The sequence below is a fragment of the Saccostrea cucullata genome, unplaced genomic scaffold (genome assembly GCF_032062105.1).
Source record: "Saccostrea cucullata isolate Sc308-1 unplaced genomic scaffold, CSIRO_AGI_Scuc_v1 ctg779, whole genome shotgun sequence".
Lineage (NCBI taxonomy): Eukaryota > Metazoa > Mollusca > Bivalvia > Ostreida > Ostreidae > Saccostrea > Saccostrea cuccullata.
This window is the reverse complement of record NW_026931120.1, coordinates 196,872-221,860: the sequence shown is the minus strand read 5'-3', so window position 1 is coordinate 221,860 and position 24,989 is coordinate 196,872. Positions and strand designations below refer to the sequence as shown.

At 32.1% G+C, this 24,989-nt stretch overlaps 3 protein-coding genes across 4 annotated transcripts; 1 reads left to right on the top strand and 2 right to left on the bottom strand.

Annotated features, from left to right (window-relative positions):
* Positions 1-3,088: 3,088 nt before the first annotated feature.
* On the bottom strand, positions 3,089-10,357 carry LOC134231477 (calpain-1 catalytic subunit-like). Of its 2 annotated transcripts, XM_062713439.1 has the most exons (11): positions 10,229-10,357; positions 8,490-8,894; positions 7,297-7,502; positions 6,565-6,739; positions 6,025-6,090; positions 5,696-5,784; positions 5,385-5,554; positions 5,047-5,148; positions 4,783-4,880; positions 3,524-3,723; positions 3,089-3,319 (listed from the first exon to the last, which is right to left on the bottom strand). In XM_062713439.1, the coding sequence occupies exons 2-11, from the start codon at positions 8,841-8,843 to the stop codon at positions 3,253-3,255; spliced, it is 1,527 nt and encodes a 508-aa protein (XP_062569423.1). In that variant the 5' UTR covers positions 8,844-8,894; positions 10,229-10,357; the 3' UTR covers positions 3,089-3,252. The 2 variants fall into 2 exon arrangements, with proteins under 2 accessions (XP_062569423.1, XP_062569424.1); XM_062713440.1 differs by lacking the exon at positions 6,025-6,090.
* Positions 10,226-17,431, top strand: LOC134231478 (uncharacterized). The gene is made up of 8 exons (XM_062713441.1): positions 10,226-10,357; positions 12,406-12,499; positions 13,654-13,701; positions 14,180-14,236; positions 14,322-14,462; positions 14,882-15,036; positions 15,295-15,421; positions 16,201-17,431. Exons 2-8 carry the CDS (start codon positions 12,421-12,423, stop codon positions 16,383-16,385), a joined length of 792 nt encoding a protein of 263 aa, XP_062569425.1. The 5' UTR covers positions 10,226-10,357; positions 12,406-12,420; the 3' UTR covers positions 16,386-17,431.
* Positions 17,432-21,225: 3,794 nt separating this feature from the next.
* LOC134231491 (uncharacterized) lies at positions 21,226-24,925 on the bottom strand. Its single transcript, XM_062713453.1, has 7 exons — positions 24,752-24,925; positions 24,057-24,195; positions 23,132-23,234; positions 22,698-22,801; positions 22,285-22,362; positions 21,635-21,817; positions 21,226-21,454 (listed from the first exon to the last, which is right to left on the bottom strand). Exons 1-7 carry the CDS (start codon positions 24,917-24,919, stop codon positions 21,270-21,272), a joined length of 960 nt encoding a protein of 319 aa, XP_062569437.1. The 5' UTR covers positions 24,920-24,925; the 3' UTR covers positions 21,226-21,269.
* Between the last annotated feature and the right edge of the window lie 64 nt (positions 24,926-24,989).

Here is a 24,989-nt window from a genome sequence, read left to right as displayed (position 1 = left end):
TTTATTTTGTAAAATATATTCAAGCTCTCAAAGTAAGGCAGTTTTTTTCTTACCAAGTCATGTCCCCTAGGGGTAGAGTGGGGTCAAATTCTTAAAATTATGCAGAAATGTAATGGGGCAAAAATTTTTAAGATCTTTTCAAGATGACTTGGGCATGATTACATGTTCTATAGTTTTTTGGTATGTGAGTTTGCATTTTGTTGTTGCACTTTGATGATTTTTTATGAAATTTCAGATTTTCAGTTTAGAGAAATGGACGATATAACTCTTGCTGAAAGGAGACACTTAGTCTCAGAAATCAAAATTCTTGTATTCATTTCACTGAATGAAACACAGATGTCCTACTTTGCTTATTTTACAGCATTGATTATGGTATGACAGCAATCCAAGCACAATGTCTAACCCTAAACTAAGGACTCAAGTAATTGAGTTGTATAAGAATGTGAGTATACATACAAAAATGATCTATGTTCAAATCACGAATTGTCTTAAAATGTGGACCAAATACCAAAGCAGATTTGCTCCTTGATTTTGTTTATATTGGTTGAAATAGCTAATGTTTTCACAGTATGTGAATATTTATAAACCCTTTTAAAATTGTTCTGTTCAATCTAACAAAATCTTGAATTTGTGGATTTCTCAATTGACATTTTTACTCTAGGTTGGACTGTACTGAACATTAGTCATTAAGCATAATCTAACTTTAATATGGTGCAGTTTGTATATTGGATAGCTTTATCCTTTCGGAGCATTTATAATGAACAGCAACTGAAAATTAATTTTCGTAAAATAATTTAAGGTTATTGAATGTTTCACTAGTTAAAACAATCTCTAGCTTAATTTTTTTTTTTTGAAATGAAATATTCATGTACATCAAGTCTAACAACTTAATTAAGTCAATTTTTAAATAATCCATAATTATTTTAATAGACACGCCTCTCATATTCTGCATAATTGAGCATGATTTGTTCTTGAAGTACAGTAACGTTTGTTTGTTTTTAAAATTACTCCAACATTTACTGAATTATCTAGACTTGGATATGTTAAATTTCATAACATTGTACTTAAATTCTTCAAACAAGAAGTGATAATGAGATATGTTTTTCATATTTGAATTTCAGCTGTTGCACTTGGGAAAAGAATATCCGAAAGGCTACCCTTATTTCCGAGATAGGTGTAAAGCAGCTTTTCTCAAGAACAAAGATGTAAAAGACGAGGAGGAGATCAAAATGCTGATTTTTAGAGGAGAATTTGTGATAAAAGAGTTGGAAGCATTGTACATGCTTAGGAAATACAGAACTTTGAAAAAGCGGTATTATGAAAATGACAGTTGATAATGCAGAAAACCTTTGATAAAGCACTATAATAAAGAGACATAAGCACATTATACACTTGAATAAAACCAATTAAATGCACAGACATTTTAATTTATATACAGGAAAAAGCTCAATAATATTTAAATAAATAAAGATTGTTATAAATAAAGAAGGTTAATAGAATACATGTACTTCTTCCTTATTTACAAACAAATGAGTCATCCAAGTGGCACAGTGGTAGGAGCGTCATCTTTACAGTTGCATAGTAAGGAGTTGATTCTCAAGTTGCTGGTTTGAATCCCACTGTTTGATGTGGATAATGGTACTTCAGATGAGACTGCATAAATCAGGGTTCCATGTTGCAGAGGATGCAGGCAGGAACAAGATATCTCACTGCTCAATGGCCCTGAGTGCCAAATACTGGTCAAAATTTGCAGCTGAGCTCTCCACTGGCAAGTGGTGGCATCTCCACATGATTGAAAAATTCCTGAGAGCAGGGGCGGATCCAGGAATTGAAGTTAGGGGGGGGCGCAAAATTTAGGCAGGGGCCCCCGGAAGCTCTTTGATTCTAGAGGTTTTGAACGGTAAAAATGAGGTCTACCGAGTAGACATTTTAAACATTTTCTCAACAAAGCTATGTTTTATGCTAACTTCGACAATTTAAGGGGGGGCGGGTGCACCCCCCCCCCTTAAATCCGCCACTGGAGAGGGGCGTTAAATAACATACAACTTTCCTCTCTTGCCATTGTTTACATGTTCAGTCACAAATATGTGTAAAGTGAATATTGCTTGTCAGGTACCTGAGTCACTCAGGTGGTATGCCCCCTTTGATTTTGTTTCCCTGCACAGCAAATGCTCATACAGTTTTCGAAATTTCCACCTTCTTTTTTAAGGAAAGGAATTGTTATGCTGTATATCATCTGGGTTCTTTATTTGTTTTTATTAATTAAACTCTTTTTGTACATGTATTTAAATCAAGTTGGTGAATTTCATGGATCCTGCTTTCATAAGATTTGGGGGTTGTGACCAAAGCCAACAAGCTTCTATCTTTACTTCTTGACACCAAGTCAACAATGATCTTAATAAACATAAAAAACTCCTAATACTCTGTTATTGTTTTTTCTAGGAATATAAACCTGTGGAATATATCAAACCTGTGTCCTAGCACAAAGGATTGAAAAATTATGGCCAAAGTTAACTGTTTTCAAAAGAAGGTCACACTCCAAGGTCGTGGTTAAAAAGACAACAAAAAGAAAACAAAAGACAAGTTTTGATCATAATAAAATACATTTGTGAAAATAAAAGTTCTATCTCCAGTTTTTCGTGCAAAAAATAAGTCCAAGTCCAAGGACAAAAGATCAAACATGTTGCTATGCAAAAAGGGTCTTATGCATGTACATGTACTGTACATGTTTGTGAAATTTCAACCATTCCAAAGACGAAAAGTATGGGAAAGTTCATTGTTTTGCGGACAGACCGTGCCAAAACGTTATGCCCTCAAATCTGGTATAACGGGGGGGATGATCAAGAATTTAACCAAAATTAAAATGGATTGTAGATAATATTCTGAACTGCTTTACCTAGAAATAATAGCTGTGACATTATCTTCATATCGTCCATTTCTGATCACATCTTTACATAATTAGGTGGATTACTTTTAATTATCCCTTTTTGTCCATGTTAATTGAAAATTAGCAGGCCTTAGATTCACGACAATCTTAAGTGTTTTTATACGCAATTTAAACAAATACTTTTAGTAAGAGACTGTGACCATTTACCTTAACTTTTTTTTTACGAAAATGTACACTGTAAATAAAAATTCTTACGGAAGCTTTTTGCTCGTAGCTCTTCAATTTAATGAGGTAACTTTCAACAAATGTCTGTGTAATAGAGTAAGCATATGGCGCTAAAAACTCGGTTTGTGTAAATGTTAGCTTTAAATATCTTCCTGGTATAACCCCTCCTCTCCACACAGCACCAACCGTCTGCTCTCAGGAAGCGACCTAGAATTTTTCAGATAAATTTTGCTATAATCATTTTTATTCAAGATAAAACATTGCATAAAATATACATGCCATACCTAGTGGGGGATACAAGGTAGAAGTTATTATAGGCCGAGATAACAGGGTACTGAAATAAAACAATGGGGACAGGATTTTTACGATAAGACGGTTGTTGACTCATTTAAATTCATCTTAAATACCTACCCAATATCATGCAGAGCTTCCTCGCTGAAAACTCGTAGAAGAAATTGTCGCTCTTGGCCATTTTTTTCGGTGGATGGTACTATTATATATAATCCATGCGACAAACTCTGTCGAATTGCGACTTGCTCTTGTGCATAGTATTCCATTTTCTGACCGATATACTTAACAATATATGTTCCATCTGTTGATGTGTCTACCACCTAAAATTAAAAAAGAAGCATAAGAAGTTCAACTCGACGCCATATTCCGTTTCAAATGTCATTTTTAATTAGAATCGAATGATAACTTGGAATGTTTTCTTATCACTCCTTGACGTTAATACGTCCCAGGTTATATAGATTTCCAACACCAGATAAAGATATAATAAAGAATTTCGAGATCTAGAATCTTTTATATGAAAATTACCAATAAATTTTAATGTTTTATATCGTATTTGTATTAATTCAAAAAATGTTTATATACTGCTATCAAGTTCAAATCTGCTTACAAAATGGATAAAGAGAAATCTAGATTTTTCGTGGTGTATACATGTATGTTGTTTTGGAGGGTTATTAAGAAAATCGCAAAATCTTCACATTTGGTTTATTCAGTGTCTGGGAACTTTGGTCCTATAATTTTGTTTGCGTAATAAACTGCTAGGAATTTTAAATGAAAGTTTCACGCAATATTTTGATACTCAATTACACATTTGTTATACTTTTCTGAAAAAAAAAGGTTATGTGAATAAGCTAAGATAAAATTTACATCGTTTTACGTCTGAAAATTGTATGTTTTAAACTTTATAATTATCATAATTTGCATCACTGTAAATGTAAGAGAAGATTTTGGAATACTTCAAACTGACCCAATACTAACTATGCATTATTAGTGTAAAAAGGTTTTTTAAAAAATCATAACGCACATCAATCAGCTGCATTTTTCAATTATAAAATTTCTAGTAATGTTATTATACATGAAATAATGATAATATGATATCAAGAAGTAATAATGTAATAAATATAATAATTATATTTATTACAATGATTTCATCTTTTTATATCAGATTGTAATTATTAAGATTGGCCAGGTAAGGTTTAATATACCAAGTTTCATGCCATACGCACTGTTACATTTTAGATATTTTATAACTTCTGTCTGAAGTCAGGTTATTAATCGTTCGAATTCGATTTTTATTAACTTGATAAAAAAAATTTTAACTGTGTTTGTTTTATAGATTTGAATTCAATGGATTTAAATACTATTAAAAATTAAATTTATACCTTCAATAAACTGCAATGAATTCCATATGGCTTTTCCTTGTTGACAATTTTCTGAGTCAAAATAATACCAACATCAAACAAATGCTTGGCAAAGTTTTCTGGAAAGGAAATGCTTGCTAAATATTTATCAAGATATGATCGTCAATAAATCAGCGAGACATTTCAAATACTATAGACTCTTCAGAAGAGAAATTTGAGTTAACACTATCAGTCTGTGCGTTTTCTTAGATGAAAGATAATAGTGTGATCTTTATGAAACAAAACCTTCTTTGGAGACTGTGAATTGGATTTTTGGGTTATTCAGGTGATTTGTGAAAGACGCTGCTGTATGTCCTCGCCATTCTCCGTAAATACTGACGTGGTAATCTGAAGAGAAAAAGCTTCAAATTTAATACTTTACGTCAAAAATCAATATTAACTAGCGAATAATAAAAGGAAGGTGATATTTTTTTTAAGACTGCACCTAAGATTTCCTTAAAATACAGGAAAAATGCCACAAAAGGTTTTCGAGATTGTTTTTTGTTTAATTCCATTTACATTCAAAAATCAGGTCTATCAAATTAACATTCAGTCCATATGTTGTGCAGTATATTTCAGCTTACCCATATTACTTGGCCCATTGAATTTAAAATCTGGAATGACACTTCCAATGGTGAAACCTTCGAAGTATTCAAGAAAATCATTCACGTCCATGTAGAAGAAACACTTCTCATTACTCTGTGTGACATTCCGCTCGTATACATCAAATGGACATTTAGCCCATTCAGAACTCCTGGAAAACAATGTGCTATGATTTTGAGTGTTTTTAAACTGCAATGTGAATATGCATGTATATATTTGTGTATTTGATTTTATAATATACATGTATGTGCATTTTTCTGCTTTTTCTGGAATTTGGAAATATAGCAGTCACCCATGACTCCAAGGGCCCGTCCATTCAAAATCACTCCAAATGTTCCTTAGTTTAATCAAACAGACGTCTTCATTGAGGTAAGTCGTAATCTAGGTATCATAATAAGTTATTGTTATTAAAATAAAGAAAGAAAAGTAAATAAATAATAAAGTATCAAATAAAAAAAAACTGATGAAATATTAAAAATTTGTAAACACACTGAATAAAATATTTCAATTTTTCAATTTCTTAGTAAAACATTTATATTAGGAAATCGTTCATTACGAGAAGTAATCAGATAAAGTATCAGATAAAGTAAATCTTTTAGTGATCAGTTTATTTATACAAACTTCTAATGTCCCGATAATAGAATAATCCTTATTTTCCCCAAATCCAAAAAAGTACGATTTCATGCTCTACAAGAAAACATAGAGTTAAGCAATTAAAGTGCTCATACGTTATTCTTCTTCAATCTGCAATGTACCTGGTTAATATATTAATTCTTACATGCGTTTCAAGAACGCATGTTGAAAAAAGATTCTGAGATCATTGGATAAGCGATATACCTTTTTTCTTAGTGTCCTTTCTGACATAATTTATTTTTCAAATAAAATCTGCAATATGACGATTTGTCGTCATGTTGCAGATTTTATTTGAAAAATAAATTATGTCAGAAAGGACATTAGCGTTAATATAATCTTCTCCCTATAGAAACAAATAAAGCGAAACAAAATGCAATCTTAATTTTCAACTCGGCAAGGTAGACTCGCATGCAAAGTCCGGTCAGGTCCCTTTATTGTTCCGATTTAATATAGGTTATGTCTTGCACAAGAAAATTTGATCCGTTCAGTCTCCATTAAAAAAAGATAGTTTTGTCTGTATAACTATACCTTAACAGAACAGAAAATATACGCTCCACTATCAAGGGCATCTCTGATTTTTCTGAAAACCTGTGTTCCGTGGACAGGGAATTTAAATTTATATTCCACAGCATATCCTCCTGTCAGCCCGTGAAAAAAGTCATCAAAGTCCTTCTCTTCCATGTTCCTATAACCTCCTATGAACCTACAGGAGTATAATTAGTTTAAAGCAAGCTAACATGTCTTTCCAATTGCCCTTTGAGTCTCTCTTATGCAACAAATCTAATCTCAATGAAATACATATATTACCATTGTTTTAATACGGTATACATGTAACGCGACAAGCATACCGTTTAGCTGGACTTTTTAGCGGCGTGCTAATTTTGGCAGTCCGCTAAAATTTTTATCGTTAAATATGTGTATAAATACTAGTCAAAAAGAAGTTTACTGTGATCTTTTTGTTGATTAACAATGTGTCTTTCATCCGGTATTACTTTTTCTCAAACTCTTGTGTGAATCGATATGAAATGTAGAGGAAATTTACTGAAAAAACTCATCTAAAAGATGAACATTCTTTCTTTACAACACCAAAATTATTGGCCTACCTTTGAGCAAGCAAAACGCCAAATTTTGCACCCAATAAAGAAACCCACTATACAGTATTTTGCATAGACTGTGAATTACATCTTGGAGCTGTTACATTATTTTCTGGATTTTTCCCTTTCAAATAAAGTTATCTCAGTAATTGTGTCCTTAACGTACTTAGCATAAGCTTTCTCAGCCATTGTGATTCCAATGTCGTTTTTGAAGAAGGAAGTTGGGTGAGACGTCATCATTAAGCATCCTTCTTGAACAGGTATTAAATCATCAATGTAGATGTCCACCCACTGACCAAAATACCAGAAACGGAAGTGAAAAACGCCATCGATTTTCTTGTTTTCTTCAGAAATACAAGGAGACTTAAAAACCTTAAAAAGACGAACAGGTGGCATGTATGTAACATGTATAAATAAAAGTAAAAAAGGCCTACTTAAATATATGTATTTGTTGTGAATTAAAAAGTATCTTATTAGGTAGGGATGCTTCAGTTTTCCCATTACATGTTCACCTCTGCTCCTAGTGACCTACAAAATAACGAAACACGTTTGCCAAATACCTAAAACAGTTTGTGCCCAAGTTTTATGATCAGCAGATAGCAAGGCTCTTAATTGCAGCGTGCTCAATCTTTATTTTTCCATACGCGCTGTGAGATAACAAGCATTACATAATGTATGAAGAACCGTAAACAGAAAGTGTGATCGCGTTTAACTTGATCTACATTTGCTCTGCAGTCGGAGTGAATTAAATTTCAATTACTTGACACAAAGTAAGTATACTGCAAATTATTGCAGATCAATACTTTATTCATTTTCATAATGTACGGTGTATATAGATGAAAACTTGATGGTGTTTTTGGAAAGTTCCTAAATTTCTTGTTACTTTTTGAATAATCTTAAATTTGTTGCATATTTGTATAATGTGAACATTTACAATTATACAATGTAGATAAAAGAGTGTTATAAATTAACGAAATGGTAGAATTAAAGAAATCGTTTTCTTGTAAAGACGAAGAATTCTCCTGTATTTGTTAAATGTCCTTTTCTGGTCTGTAAAGAAGTTGAAACTAGTACATTTTTAAATCCTCTTTCTTCAAATACAATATATCTTGAATTCATACGAACACGGAAGTCATTCTTAGCCCAATTAAATCTACTAAGTGACAGTAATGGTGTATGCTTTCGTTTTGTTTCAGTAACATGATCCTGCAAATATTTTTGACATCTAAGTGCTTTTATACATGGAATTTATATTGAATTTCTTTTTTTTTTTTTCAAAATACTAGTATCATGATTGCATATACCACACAAAATGTGATTTGTTCTCGTTTTTATATATGAGTATTTATAATGCATTACCTTTGAAAACAGCAGGTCATTTTCCATAACAGTCAAAAAAGTTACCAAAAAGTTTGATGTATCAAAGTAGCCTCTAAATACTGTAACAAAAGGTAGAGGATTTTGAAACAACACAGGGGTTTCTATCAAATCCTTAGATCTAACCCAGGTGGTCCCTTGGGGGAAAATATCTATTGGTGGATAAGGAAACTCAGGATCCGCCCAGATATCGTCTCCGTCTGAATTAGGGTAGGGTTTCCTTAGGTATTTTTCAGGAATATAACGAAGGTCACAAACAAAATGGAACGTGTCATCCTCCTGTGATTGGTACTGGAGATAGACATCAGTTGTGTTTTCAACAATTGATGAGCCCATCGATTTCGGCAATATTTTAGAAACAACATCTTCAGGATTGTGTGAGGTATGCTTCTCTGAAAAAATATCTTCCTGCTTTTTCTCGTCCTCCATTTTGTTGCTTGTTTGGATTTTGGAAGCATTTTGTCCGAAATTACCTCTATTCTTGTTCTCTTTTTCAATCTGATTTTCACGTCCTGAATTTTCTCCAGAGTGGTGAACTGTGGGTCCTTTTCCATTTTGGTGATCACGTTTACCCGTAGAGGAAGTATTTGATTTTAAACCACTCTCTGCTCTCCTTTTTTCAGAGGATTCAGAGGACGGATCCAGGGTATCTTCTGTAGAAAAATAGAGGAACGTGGCGTTAAATTCAGCCATGTAATGCAGGTTTTTCTTACTTGACTCTTCCCACTTTTTCTTTTTTATAGATCTATTGTCTTCTCTTGATTTGATATACATTGTCTTAATCTGAATGCCGTTTAAAACGTATTTTAACTTCTACTGTACAGCTGAATGAAGACAATGAATACCCATAATGTGTGCTCTATAACTTTCTGAGATTGACATCTTGATAAAGAATTATCGATGAATTTATGTGTATTTAAATTTTACTTTATCAATTTAAACAACTAGCTATGATTTTTCAGGACCGCTAGCTGTGTTTGTGAATACATCAGAAACTCATTTTTTTTATCTAATCCGCAAAGAACTGGTTGAATTCAAGTTTTATAAGTAGAGACCGTACACAGACACAAGTTATAACCCATAAATGTTTGAATGCATTTAAATTCAAAGTGTTTTTATCAAAAGTGGGACGTGTTAAAAAATAAGGATGTTTCTTGCTTGGTGGTTCACTAGAGATTCAAAAGATTAAGTGGCTGACTACTCTGCATACAGGAGACGTCAGTTTAATTATAAACATCAACACAATTTGTGCAGAATGAACTTGATACAGGTAATTCGTACCCAAGCTTTTAACCCATTTCTAGTAGATAAACTTTTTTGTCCCCAAAACATTAATTGATTCTGTATCTTTCAATCAGATACCACAATTATACTTATGTATCAATTCTATTCGATACGTCTCATGGCAGGAGTAATGTGATATTAGTGATTGTAAAACTACTTCTTCATTGTAATTGTACTAAAGTAAAGTGTCCATTGAACATTCTAAATTCAAAGAGAAGTATACAGTTCTACTACAATGGTGACACATGCTTACAATTATACGCCCTGCACCTGTATCAAAGTAATTACTATAGAATCTAATTAATTTAATTTTCTGATTTTAAACTTGGCGAGCTAACAAATGAGTTTAAAACAGATTATAAAGCATGCGTACACATTTAGCGTGTGCTCTCATAACGCCAATGAAGGGCAATCATAAATTTTTATTTCAGGTAAACCCATGAGTTGTGTCACTTTCTATTTTGAAACTCGGAGGGAATTCTGCTTTCTGAATGTAAGCTGGAGAGAATTATGAGGCGGAGATTAATGATCTACGAATGAACCTCGTTTTGTGTAAATTTGAGAATGTAAGTATCATACATTTATTTATTGACGGATATTGAAATGGTTTGTATAATTCATATAGACAGTTTGTAGCTTACCCCAGATACAAATGGCGATCTTTTTTAATAACTCCAGCTTGAAAAGCGGGAAGGTATGTACATGTATACATGTAACGTTTGGGATGTCCGTTCGTCTGTTGCGCTTAGGGGTACCCATGTCTTATTCGCAACTCCTCTTATACCAATGAATGAAATGTAATGAGAGAATTTTCGTTACATAGTACCATTGTTATGATTGGGCACCTCCCATTTTCCTTTTTTGATGGCGGACACATATTTGGGTTTCCCATAGGAAAACACGGACAATGCCATTCTTTCTATAATATTGAAGGGTACTCATCTCTTATCCACAACTCCTTCTTTTCCACTGAATAGAAATTAATGATAATTTCACAGATTCTTTCTTACATAAAGTTATTCCAATTGACACATCTAGCCACGTTTCAAGCTATTTATTTAGCAAAGGAAACATATATATCGTGGAAATATTTTCACTTCCTATTTCACAAGAACCTGATGCATCAAAAGAATGCAAACCTTTCATGTGACAAATCAATAAATTTTTCATTTTTCAAGTGCACCAAGATTATTGTGGAATGCAAAAACACACATAACTTTATTCTTTTCATGTGCACATACATGCATATTTGATGTATTCCTTTTAGACAGGATTATTGTTAAAATGATTTATGTCAATTACTAATTGTATATTAATTGTTTTGCTATTCATTTGCTTATCTTTTCCTTATTATTATAACAATCTCATACTTGTCTGTTATGGGCTCTAAATTAGAAATAAAATGTTCTGTTCTGTGTGTGTGGTAAAACTCTTAAGGAGAATGAAAAAAGGTTAAATTAGATATCCAGTAATGATCGATCTAAAAAATTTTATCAACAATACAAATCTACAAACCTAGACAAGGCATAAAAAGGAACCCCCTGGAAATTCCAGATGTAGAACCAGCTGCCTAGTACGAGGAATAAGCATTCCCTGTTGACCAATCAAACACGACAAGCTCTCGACGGAACAATTTTGTAGTCAATTTCAGTAAAAAAAAAAAGAAGACCAACAATTGCTATTAAACAAAAGCACGATTCAATGGAAGGTAATATCTAAAAAAGGTCATTATAGGGACCACTTTTTTTAAAAATGCAAACTACTGCCTTAAAATGAGGTTGAGAAAACATATAAAATCAATTCATCTGTCAGTAGCCTGTCACGGATTAAAAATTAAACGTATTCGGAGCATGCTCTTGAGTAGCGAATAAATTTGGAGATGTAAACACCATCTACCATCAGGTAATAGTGGGATAAGGAGCGATGATAGAGAAGCTGAAGTCAGGATAAAACTACAATAAGGAGGGACAGGGAAAATAGGAAGGTGAAGGCATCTCGTTTGTCATGGAATTTAGTTGTTAGTTGGTCTTCATCAACTAGTTAGTAAAATATCCACTTCGGATGTCTTTTATTGCAAATTCACTAAAATACATTAAATTGACACAGGAATGAATGTAACGTCATTGATTTTCCCGATCATGCCAGCTGGCAAGTAGCACATTGTTTGGTATGACCGGTCAGCAGGGGATGCTCACACCTCCATAGCACCTGATCCCACCTCTGATCTTTTTTTTAGAGAGATGTGTTTCTGCTCTGCTCGAAAATTGGTATTGTTTAATGGGCTTTTGAGCTTGTATACCGTTCTTTTTCTCCATATAAAAATGAAATAAATATTTCGTACTCTGTATTAATATATAATAGAAAATCGTTGGAAATTTGATAAAAAAAAATAGGTAAACATAATCTTCGTTTTTAACCATATTCAATTATTTACTTAATTGCATCCACAAATCACTTTGACACCTTCTTGTTGATATCTTAACAGATAAGATTAAGTAAATATATATTACCTGATATGTAATTCACGCCATTTCTTTTCAATATCTTAACAAACATACACTTTATGTTTATGTAAGTGAAAAAGCAGAAAGTTATTAACTTCTCTCATTTTCAGATGTAAAGACATAACATGCAATGTAGTGGTATTATACAACTGTTGGTGTTAATAATTCAAACTGCGAAAATCGATACATATGGAAACTTAGGAGGTAAGTATGGAATAAAGGTATACTGAAATAAAATTAAATACATTGTAATAATAGTTCAAAGGAATTGTTAAACGAGGGACGATCTTAAAGTTCGAAGAAATTGTTTCTATTTTTTAATGATACAAAATGAAAAGAATTATCTATGAAATAAACCAAATATTCAATAAAATTATCTGAATTTTCCGAATGTTCCATTTACCTTTAATAGTCTTATCGATTTTTTTTTAAAATGCACAGTTGATAAACCCTTTGAAGACTATAGTAACGTCCAGTTAGGTGCGTCACGTTATGTTTGATGACATGATGAATATAACATTCCCAAGATGACCTCCTACTATTCTTCAATAGTAAATGCGAAGTGATTTTACCTGAATATGTCCTACCTCACGTTTCATTGATCGATGCATATGGGTCGGAGTCAGTGTTCCAAAGATTTTTTTTTTATCCAACTCGTTGTGCGTTTTATCCCCCTAGGCTTGCTCGGGGATAAAGAAAAACCCCACACAACTCGTTGGATGAAAATCATATCCAACTACAAATCATAGGAGAATGTATACTTTTATTAAGATCTTACATCTTATCTTTATATAATTCTGGCGTGTGGCCATTTTTAAACAATATTAATCTCTTTTAGAAAAAGAAATCCATATAAAGATTTTTAAAAGTGATGAACTTTTAAAACTAAAATGTTTGAAATTTTTCTTTGCAAAATTATGGTTGACGGCTAAATATATCCTATTTGAAAAAGTAAGTTATATGCGATGGTTTATTTGTTGACCGCCCCCCCCCCCAACCTCTTTAATCATTTTCCTCAGATCTATGTAAACCTGTTTCAATTTCTAGAACCAACACAGATGGACTAATGCAACCCTTAACCTATGATGAGGAAATATACTAACAAATAAAGAAAACAAATCGCTAATAATGTATAATCTAATTAAACACAGCGCAAGTAGTGGAAGTCTCTAGTTTTCTTCCACAAAACTGTAAAGTGAAGAAAATATTAATGGATTTCAGATACCTGTCTTTATTCAATTTTTTGGGTTAAACCCCTCATCTATTAAATGGCAACTGGATGTGTGGTATGATTTGAAAGATTCAAATGTTACTTGCAAAGTTTTCCGATGTGAATTGTAATCATTTTTCTTTTTCAGCATGTCATATTGAAAAATATGAAGAAAAAGAGACGGGCATACCAGAAGGTACCATGTATCTAAATATGTTTTACACATTTTTTCAAGTCGTAAATTGAACAAATTATTTATGCAGAGGGTTTTAACTATGTTTTTTTTCCATTTATTATACTTAAAGTGTAGAGTATATTTTTGACAAAACTGCGCGAAAAAATAGAAACATCCTCCGAAGAATATTTACAGGTGTCAATTTAAAATTAAACAAATTTCAGTAGATCATATCTTGAAATATTACGCCATTACAACATAATTCTAGATCATCTTTTCTGGCTATGTATTTAAAAACACTCTTACTGCAAATGAGGTGATGTTGCTTTGCGTAAAATTAACGTTTTCAGTAAGACAACAAACACAAATGCACTTGAGATGAAGAGCCCTACACACTGATGTAATCATAAGAAATCTTGTAACATTGTATTCTAAATGTGATTGCTTTGTTTTAACATGTTTTAGCTTTTAATTTATGCATTTATGATTTATTTTACAGTACCGGAGTTTTTGAGACAAAAAAGTAAGACCTACCTTTGTAGAGGCACACAAGAAGGTAATTCTGAAAAAAAATATATCGCTTCACAGAGGTAATTCCGTCGACCTTTAAATAAGAAAACTGTTTTTTTTTTTATTTCCAGGGACCAAGCAGCTGTTTTGTGGGGGTGATTTTATTTTGCCTGGATGTGTATGTAGCTATCATCACGTGGCCAACAAATCAAATCACAAATATACAGCATGCAGAGATAATTCGAAACAAGACAGCATAGAACACATGACGTGTAAGTAAGGATGTCTGTCATGAGAATTCGGGGAAAATATTTCGCAGTATTTAGGTAAAGCTACATATTATATAAAAATTATATTATTACACAAAGGGCATTTAAATGAATTATGAAAACTTGAATTTCAAAGTAAATATGATTGAATTTGTTTAATCTATGTTTTGTAAAAATGAAATTTACTGAAGTTTTATTATCTACGGCAAAATGTTTATTCTTTGATTTACTATTTTTAATTTATACGAAAACATGTGCATGTATTTCACCATAGTAAACAACGCAAATCAGTAAATTTGATGGAAGACCAAGTAGTAGCGATGTACACATTTTCGTTACAAAATACACTTCTTTTAATGTCAGATGAGTGTCTTTCGGGTTTTTAATAATCATTTGTTTTCTTTATTTATATTGAATGACAGGTAAAGACTGTCGTGATTATAGTATAAACGAAGCAGGCCCTTGTTTGAATGGTGGAAAAGTCACTTGTAAATCTGATGATGATTTGGCTACTGACTTAGAATGTTCATGTACAGAAAAATACTCTGGTATATATTGTGAAAAGGAAAATGTGACAGTAAGTTGTCTTTTGCACATAATGCTTACAATTTAGATTGTGAAATGACATAAAATAATAAGCATGCTCAAAAGTAGAATAGCAGAGTGAATAGTTGGAAGTTAACGGTAGCGGATAAGCTAAAGAAATCATGCTTATCACGTTCTATTGTAAAGTCACATATTAAATTAAAAAAAACTTTTTTCTTGAAACCTGGAAGTCATAAAGGAATTTAATAATTACAAAATTGGTTGATTAATTTAAATATCCTTTTCTCAGTTATACAGAATTTGTCAGCTAGATCAGCAGGAATCAAATCTTCCTGATTGTCAGGAGAGACCGGAAGAAGAGTGTAAAATTGTGTTTGGATCTAGGATCGTCAAATGTCTCTTAAACTCTACCGAAGGTAACAAATAATTAAGTTGAAATAATGACCAGTATTTACACATTGAATTGTCGACGGATTTTTCCCGCTAATTTCCGATCATGACAAGGAGCACACGGCCTGTGTGACCGGTTGGCGGGGGGTGTTCACTTCTCCATGGCACCTGATCCCACCTCTGATGTTTTAGAGGTCCGTGCTTATTTTGCTCCTGATTTGTATTGTTTGTATGAGCTTTTGAGCTCGAAAAATGATCTTTATCGCCAAATATTTCTTCTTATTGTATCATATTTTGTGTATGATTATGTATGATAATGATAAACATGTAGCAATATAAACCAAAATTTCAAGAAAATTTAAAAAAAAAAAAACTTTATCATACAGTATCTCTACAAGACCTCAAACGATTTAATATTTAAATGTACAAATAGAATCCTGTGGATATTTGTTTGAGATGATTTTGTAAGGCTAAGAGCTTGTTGTTTCTTGGTCCCAGAGCCTTGGCGAGGGAAAAACACAATGCATTTGATAATCCAATTACAAACCATCAGTGATTTTATAAATCTCATGTTTAAAACTGTTCATATAATGAAAGGTTTAAAAAATTGACTTGGTCACAGATTCAGACTATTGTGACGTCACAGCAATGGACATGAAAACGATGACTAATATACTATGCCCCTGATAAAAAAGAGTATATGTGACAGTGATATATTTAGATATTTTCATGGATAAAAAGTATAAATTGATATACATGTACTTTCATTTAATGGTAAGCTTAAAATTATCGGTTAAATTTACAGATAAACTGTATCAACACTGCAGTTCTTTGAACGATTTAGAGCTAAAGGATTCGAAGCTAGAGATAAAGAATTCGAAGCTACCAGAGAGACAACAGAAAACTGCTGTAAACTCCAGCAATATCTTTCAGAAGACATTTATGACTCTTGCGTGTTTCACGCTGCTTCAAATTACACTCAGTAGCTGATATTCAGAAAGAGAAGCCCGTTGATAATTTTTTTTAAAGATGAAAATATCAGTTAAGTTAGACATATTTTCAACTAATGAGTGTTTTGATCCACATGATTTGACAGCTTCTGATTTTTATACTGGATTTCCGGTCAGATAGTGAATCCGGTTGATAAAGATTTTAAAATGAAATTGTCTATGCATTGAGACATTTGCAACTAATGAGTGTTCCTAAATGATTTACGTGTATCTGCTTCTCATTTTTGTACTGAATTTCTGGTTGTAAAAGTGCTTTTGAGAGACAAGTAAAATATTTATTTATGAAGATAAGAATACGTTTTTAAAAATTGTTTCTCATAATTAAGCTCTTATATTGTCTTTTAACATGAAACACTATATGCCTTATCATTGAAAGCATTATTTTACACATAAAGTAACTTGCCTATGCCTTATAATATGATTATTATAATGTAATGATATGTAAACAATGTAAACATTAAACTTCTCATTTTTGTACTGAATTTCTGGTTGTGAAAGCTTGCGAAAGACAAGTAAACATGTTAAAGATATAAACATTTTGAACACATTGTTTTACACATGTTTATTTTTGCACAGATCGATGGAAGTGTAATTATATTTTAGATGTTAACACATAGCTGTTTAATCAAATCAGTCATATTTTCTTTTCTATTTGTTATCTCAAAGATAACTCTTTCAAGTTAAGTGAGTACATGTCTTGATAATTTAACCGGAATGTAAATTTCCCCTCACGAAAGGTCATATGAGCTAATGAGGGCTATTTAAAATTCAATCCTACAAATACTACAACTGACCCGTCAGAATGTTATGATGTTGCTACAAAGCTGATTTGACATCAGAACAGAGAGAAAACAATGATTTAACTTAAGGAATAATTATATAGATATTTTTTGTAGTATTTTATATTTTGTTGACCACATGTTTGCTACTTTGTATATATTCAACTGTGCTTAGTTTTATCATGAATGGTCATGATTGTAATTGACACATTAACGGTCAATAAAATAAACTGACTTTAAAACATAATGTAACTGTTTTTGTTCATTTCTGTTGGACACATATCAAAGTTTCCCATGGGCATTGCCATTCTTTCTACAATTTTGGGGACAAACATCTCTTATTCTCTGATCCTCTCATATACTAATGATTAAAATTTATGACATGGAAACATATTGGACATTCCCAATTTTTTCCATTATGCTTATAAAACACGCATAGGTTAACCGTCGAAGTATTGTGCAAATATTAATATTATCCCGATGAAATTTTTAATAATGTTTAGTAATGTGCAAATTTACAATAAATATAAATGCAAATATAATCTTTTGTAATGTAGAGTTGGTTTTCTGTATTGACGTTATAAGAAACAAATAAATATCCTGTAATGTTACACGTTCCTTTATCCGGTATTATTATACGTCTATATCCCGCATGCCCATAGATTAATGTCCTCTACGTACTCGTATATTGTAAGGACACGTTATAATTATTGACTTGTCTAAAGTTATTTTGTGATTTAAAATCATAGGAATGATTCCTCAAGGAGAATTTTAAAAGGGGAAAGGTCCTTCAGACCTTCAATATGACCTGCCTCAAGTTGCTTGTATTTTCTTCGATCTTATTTATTATTAATAATTTCAGGGTTGGACTGAATTGATATTATATTCCCTTCTTTTTTTTATAATGCAGATATACGGGTGTTTTCAATTGTGGCGCAAACATTTTATATTTTATTAAAAGCAAAATTATCGAATCTGTTATTCCGAAATGTAGAGGAATGGCCCCAAGCACCCTTACTTTAACAAAATTTCAAATGTTTACGTACTTGTAAATGAGACAATAAGATAAAGGAGGATCTGACTGCTTCGACCTACAGAAAATCTAGGACCCCCTCCCCATATTTTGGAAGAGATCTTATCAGTTTCATTTACAGGTTAGTAGTTTTAAAAGTCATCAGGTTCAACCAAACCAAAAGCTACTTTAACCAACCTGAAGTTTTTAAATGTATGCTGCAGTGGCTCATTGAAAATATCTCCGTAGTCTTCCAATATTTTTAAGTGGTTTATTGGAACTAAAAATGCCTTTTTATTAGAAAGTCTGTTTTCATATCTTTGTTTTTTGAAGAATATATTCAAAAACTTTGAAATGAAATGAAAAACACAGTGGTTAGAGCATTTGCTCTACAGTCAGGGCGTTAGGAGTTTAACTTTTCGTATCCAACTGCGGGACGTGGAGACCGGTCCTTTGGACGAGACTGTCTAAACCAGGATCCCGTATTGCCTACGGTGCTAGCATAAAAATCAAAGTACTGAAAGTACTGGGAAGCGCTTAAGCATATTGATTTGGAATTCGTCAGAATTATTTTAATTCAAAATTCCTGTTGTAATGAATTCTAAGCGATAGTTTGATAGTGCGATAGCGCTAGGTCGAGCACAGTTGTCAAAAGTATGTGCGTCTTGACGCGGAATATGTGAACCCCGTTGGGATATGAAATTCAACACTGTCTCATGCCTTTTTTTTCAAGCATTATACATTATCTTCGTATGTTAAAAGATCAATCAATTTCACTTACAGTACTGTAAAAGAAATTGCAAGAAAATATTTCTCCGTGTAGAAATTATTTTCTTTCGATATGGTAATCGAGTTTTCCGATCAAATTTAAACTCTAAATGTACATGTAGCTACAGTGTATACTGTCTTCCCACAATTTTTTTTTTATTAAAATAGAAAATTTGGTGTTAACACCAAATTTTCTATTGTAATAAAAAATTGTGGGAAGACAATACTTTTGCTGGAAAATGTATACATTGTATTTGAAAAAAAATGTTAACACAATTGTTGTGCTAGTTAAAAAGGAATACTGAAAATTATTGCTCATATTATTTCGGCTATTTCAATGATTAATAATTCAAGAGTCTAAGAAAGAAAATACAGTATAAATCTCAAGTATTAAAATTTTTCATGAAGGTATACACCAATATTTAATTCTGTTTTTATTTAGTCTTCATTAAGAATCGGCAACACACCTGAGACACATCTTTACATAAACTATTTAATCCTAGTTCCCTACTTCAAGTATTACACCGTTTGCTTAACATTTTATCAGCCCTATTTCTGTCCATTGCTTAGAACGCTAATAAAAGTTTTAGCATTTTTTGCTATATCCTGCACACTACACGCACAATTTTAGAGCGCAATACATGTATCCCGAGAAATAAGGTTTACTCTTTGAGTGGATTCGTTGAAAACACATCCACCACATGCTCTACATGTCTGTACAGCCACAAACTGCCCTTCCTTTCGAATTATGTACAACACAAGTATGGACATTAAAAAAAGACCGCCCTTGAATGCATTCCATTCTGTTACTAATTGATACTTAGATGCGAAAATCAACTTCACTGATAAATCTCAGCATGGTGCAAGATGTTAATAGAAAGGCTTGTTTTAGTTACATTGCCTGAAATAATTGTCTAGAAGAAAAACTAATTATAGTTTATATGGATATATAGAAGGTACCATATTATGTAAGTAGTACATTGTAAATTCTTTTTTGGATAACTCACTTCCAGTTTGAGATTTAAAAACTTATCAAATTCCCATCTGAGTTTTAAATCATGTACCGGGTACGTATTAAATATTCAATCACTATATTGCATATGTACATAATAAATAATATACTGGTTTTATCATTAAGTAATTGCGCCATAGAGACAGCAATTGTAAGCTACTTGGTACCAAATTAATGTGTGCCGACATGATTTAAATGAACTACAGTGTATAGAGAAGAGCATGATAAGAACTGCTCTTATCGTCTAACAGTGTAATATTCCTTTACCTAGCTAATTGCCTTCTATTATTAGAAATGCACGTAACGCAGCATTACACAAAAATAGCAGAAAGAGAGTCAGGGATTTCCAGTTGCATATTTTTAGAATAACAAGTGGAGTTATCTATCTTGCTTATAGTGGCGCTGGATCCAGAACGGAAGTAAATTTACGCTGACAGAAAGCGCTTTGCGCTGCGCTTAGCGCTTAATGATCCCTCACTGCTCAATAGCCATAAGTGCCGAAACATGATTAAAGTTGCAACCCACAAACAGCTTGACTTGATACGTACTCTGAAATCATCAAAGTTCTTTGGGAAGCAATATTCAGGGATTTCGTGGACATCGCCATCTTTCCTACAAGATTAACATCTCCATTTTTTTTAAACATGCCGATTCTTTTGATGAAGTTACGAACAGTAAGCTCAAAAATCCCTTTGACAACACAAATTGTAGAGCAGAGCAAACACAGACATCTGAAATATCAGAGTTGGAATCAGGTGCCATGAAGAAGTGAGCATTTCCTGCCATGTGCTTCTTTTCATTATTGGGAAAATACGTCAAAAATTCAGTGTATACATAATAGCATAGCGCTTTGAATGAAGACGACATCAGTCAGTATTTCAATCAATGATATATAGTATTTGCTATAATGGTATGTTGCATACATGAACAACACATGAGCTTGATACCCACGAAAAAGTAAAATTTTGCTTTCCAAACAAATATTGCCTCGGTCCCTACGAATTAAAATGATTCCACTTTTCCTGTGAATTCAAATCAAATAACAGAACGGAGTTAACCAATTCTGAACATTAATATTTTAATATTTTACTCATTAATATTATATAACATGTATTAATACATGTAGCTAACAAACGTCTATGGTATGATTTCCATATAATTAAAAAGGGTTTAGTAAGTTTGATACACCACAAAACAATTTCCAATGCCTATTTTTATTTTTCAACGTTTACATGTTTTTCTATATTTAATTATTGTTGATCAATGAACAAGAAACATTTCACTAAGCGTGCATCACATTTCCCGCTTGCAAAGTAACAGGGCGGAATTTTCATTTTCCCATTTCTTTAAAATACGTAAACGAGCTTTTGCAAACATATATTCAAGTTGATAAATTGTGTATTTATGACTCATTCCATTACCCCCATGTAACATTAACTTCTCCCCTTCTTCCAAAGTTAGTGTCATCCCCAACTTATCTGAAATGAGAATGAAATACGTGAACTTCTAGATAGAATTGATCAAGAGTGCCATAATGACATAATTAAACACATACAGCAATCTCTCAACTTTAATAGCTCCAATATTGTTAAAACTGATCAAAAATTAATATTAATAAAATCATAAGTTTTGAGTAAGACAAGGAATGCAGCTTGTACCTATCTTATATGATTGTTTACAAAGAGAGTGCAGCCACACTTGTATGTAACTCGAGCTTGAAACGTCCTTGTCTTCAACATATCTTCCCTCCAATTTCAATTGTGAAATATCAATGTTTGTTTCAAATTCTCTATTCAGCACATGGACACCATTTGTATAAAGTTTTGAATTAGGACGTGTTTCTGTAAAAAAAAAAAAGAAGAATAAATTAAAGAACAATAAACAACAAGAAATGAATTATTTATCAATAATTTTTAACAAGAGCAACATACATTTATAACATAGCAATCAACCTGTACACGACCCCCCCCCCCCCCCCTCCAAGTTCTTTTTTTTACTAGTACTTCTTATTTTTTTTTTGAGTTGTCCTTTATATGAGTGTACTTGAATATAAACTCCTTTTTTTGATCGAACTGAATTTCTGCACCAATAAAATATTTCATTTTTCGAGTTTTTTTTTTTTTTAAAAAATCAAAGCTATCAATTTAAAATCTAATGATTTAGAAAATTGACAAATTTTAACGATTAATTAAAGCACTGACGAGAATGGTAAGTAATATTTGGTGGGATGAAAACGCGGGTCATGATCTTAATTATCATAGTTTGTTATTATTACCATACTAAATTTTTTTCACACATTTGTACTTACCATCGAAAGTCAGGTAAGCTCTTTCGATGACTTCTTTATTTTGGGTAATATCAGCTGTTATCAAACAGACATCATTTTCTACAAGTAAACAGTCCCATGTTAGCTTACATTATTTTCAAATATGAAGGATATGGAGATAACGAACAGTATTCAATATCAAAAGTCCATAAAACAATATAAAATAGGAGCAGAGGAAACATGGACCTCCAAAACATCAGAGGTGGGATTAGGATCAGGATCAAACTACCGTAAACATGCATTACAAGTATACTCTACACGGTCCAAGGATCATGAACGATAACTATGATTACTATCTTTTAAAAATTTCAGTGGTTAGATTATTTTAGAAATTTAGATATATTAAGACATAAATAAATAAATAAATACTTATTGAAAGAAAATTCATAACTTACCTTCCAAAGTGGAAGAGATATTAGACAACATTTTCAGCTGGGAATCTTTTGGAAAACACTGCAGTCCACTTATCCACAGAAGAATTTTCGGTCCTCTATAATTACTGTAATTTTAAATGGTTAAAAGAGACTGAGTATTTGCAAGAAAAGAAAATTTGTATTTTATCTTTTTTAAAAAGACAGAACTGTTCTTCAGGATTTTAAGTAATTTATCAAAGGAAATTATAGCATTTCATGCTGATTATTCAAATAAAATTCTTTAAGATCTTTTTTTGGCAATAGAAGATTTTGAAAGATGGAACGTTATAGAATTTATGACCATTTTAGTAAAGGCTCGACTTATCCTTTTCTGATATTTCAATCATTTAGAAGAATCAATATTTTATTATTTAGACAAAATGTGTTATGGACTTAAGTCCTTTAAATGTGTTTACCGTATCTTGCTCATTGCCTTAAAAAATTCATCTGGCATTGGATCCACTTTGAGGCCATCCCCATAAATCTGATATAGGACATCACAAACTTCATTCAGAGAATCTGAAAACAGAGTATAAAATAAAATCTATAAGCATTAAAAAAAAAACCCATTAATTTATTTTTCGAAAGCATTTAGGGAAAATATTATGTAAAGAAATACAGGATGCTTTTTAGCCGGGCTCATTTCTCGTAGAGAAATGCCCGGCTATTGCGACGGTGAGCAACAGAAAATGCTGCTTCTTCACCGTCAAATTAAATTTACGAATTAGAATATAGTACCTCTGCGCAATCACCTTTGAGGCAATACAAACACTGAATTATTTTCATATTTATCTGAAATTGTTAAAAAATAATTATAATAAAATACTTTATATCTTTTTCGATGATTAATCATTAAAATATGAAAAGCGGGAGGTTAAAATATGCGAAGGTTTTCATCAGGTATCCCTGTCTGCGTCATATTCTATAAATAAAGGGTGTACTATCAGGCTTATACAAATGCGGGGAACTTCATTAATGACTTGACGTACGCTTTGATGCAAAACTCCCCGCTGAGGACCCATCAGTGCATAATTGTTTGGCCTTAAATAATCTTGCTGCATCAGTGTTTATTTACTTCTGTTGGTATGTAAAACCCCGAAATGATACATGTGACAAATATTTTACGCTGTTAAATTCTAGCTACATTTTAATTAATTTTAAAGCTTTTTAATGCTATATATGACATATATAGATATAATTATATAATCATCTTTTCAATGTCTGAATCAGCTTGTTTTTAAACTGTCATTGCGGTCTTTGTTCATTACCCTGTAAATGAGCGCGGCTTTCAGTACTTCTGAGTACTTTGATTTCTGTTTGTATACAGAATACATGTAATACCTTTGGAAACGTCAATAGGTGCGTAGTCTACCGTATTCTGATATTGTAGTAGTTCATTTAATAATAATTGTGACTTCTTTGTATCTCCACATCCTATGTCAAATACTTTGCAGGGAATATACAGGTTGGATACAACATCCTATAAAATATATTTTATAATATTCTTATATACATGTGTATAATATTAAAGCAAAAATTTGGGTTAGTCTAGTTTTCTTAAATTTTAGTTAATTAATAATTATAGAATTAAGAAACTAAAGAAAAAAGGTCACCAGTAATGAAGTCCAATTGTAAATTTAGTTAATTAAATATTATTAATAACCCCCTTTTGAAAAGCGGGAGGGTATATAGTAATCGGTATGTCCGTCGTCCTACTGTCTGTTACGCTTTGGGGTACCCATCTCATATCCGCAACTCCTCTAATACCACTGAATGAAATTTGATGAAACTTTCAGAGAATCTTTATTACATATTGCCATTGTGCCCTCTTATTTTACTTTTTGATCCGACACATATTTTTGGTTTCTCATAGGAAAACATGGACACTGCCATTATATTCATATGGGAGGCAGGGGTATCATTTCGTGAGATCATTGCTTACAGCACCTCTAATTTTAAAATAAAATTATTTTCATGTTTTCTAAGAACAATTATATCGAAAACTTATATGCAAAATAAACAAGAAACAAACATACCTTAATGCTTGTCTTTATGATGGTCTCTTCTGCTCTGTAATGGTAATATTCTTCCAAATCATAACACTGCGCATCATAATGCAAACCTTGGTGGTCATAACGAAGGGAAACTGGAATGTATTTAGGATGACTGCACAAGCCTTTTTTAAGTTCCTCGGCTATGTCCATGGCTAGGTGTATGTTATTGATATCCTGATTTTTAGGCTATTATTAATGATATTAAGATACTTAAACAGGA

What these genes read in the sequence shown, in the direction of transcription:
- LOC134231491 (XM_062713453.1), bottom strand. Translation starts at nt 24,919, where the DNA reads ATGGACATAGCCGAGGAACTTAAAAAAGGCTTGTGCAGTCATCCTAAA. An exon ending in TATCTCTTCCACTTTGGAAG is followed by an intron (nt 22,363 to 22,697) that starts GTAAGTTATGAA and finishes GTTTACTTGTAG; the next exon opens with AAAATGATGTCTGTTTGATA. An exon ending in TAAACAATCATATAAGATAG is followed by an intron (nt 21,455 to 21,634) that starts GTACAAGCTGCA and finishes TTCTCATTTCAG; the next exon opens with ATAAGTTGGGGATGACACTA.
- LOC134231477 (XM_062713439.1), bottom strand. Translation starts at nt 8,843, where the DNA reads ATGGGCTCATCAATTGTTGAAAACACAACTGATGTCTATCTCCAGTAC. An exon ending in GCTGAGAAAGCTTATGCTAA is followed by an intron (nt 6,740 to 7,296) that starts GTACGTTAAGGA and finishes ATACTCCTGTAG; the next exon opens with GTTCATAGGAGGTTATAGGA. An exon ending in TTCATTGCAGTTTATTGAAG is followed by an intron (nt 3,724 to 4,782) that starts GTATAAATTTAA and finishes TTTTAATTTTAG; the next exon opens with GTGGTAGACACATCAACAGA.
- LOC134231478 (XM_062713441.1), top strand. Translation starts at nt 12,421, where the DNA reads ATGCAATGTAGTGGTATTATACAACTGTTGGTGTTAATAATTCAAACT. An exon ending in AGAGACGGGCATACCAGAAG is followed by an intron (nt 13,702 to 14,179) that starts GTACCATGTATC and finishes TTTATTTTACAG; the next exon opens with TACCGGAGTTTTTGAGACAA. An exon ending in CAGCATAGAACACATGACGT is followed by an intron (nt 14,463 to 14,881) that starts GTAAGTAAGGAT and finishes ATTGAATGACAG; the next exon opens with GTAAAGACTGTCGTGATTAT.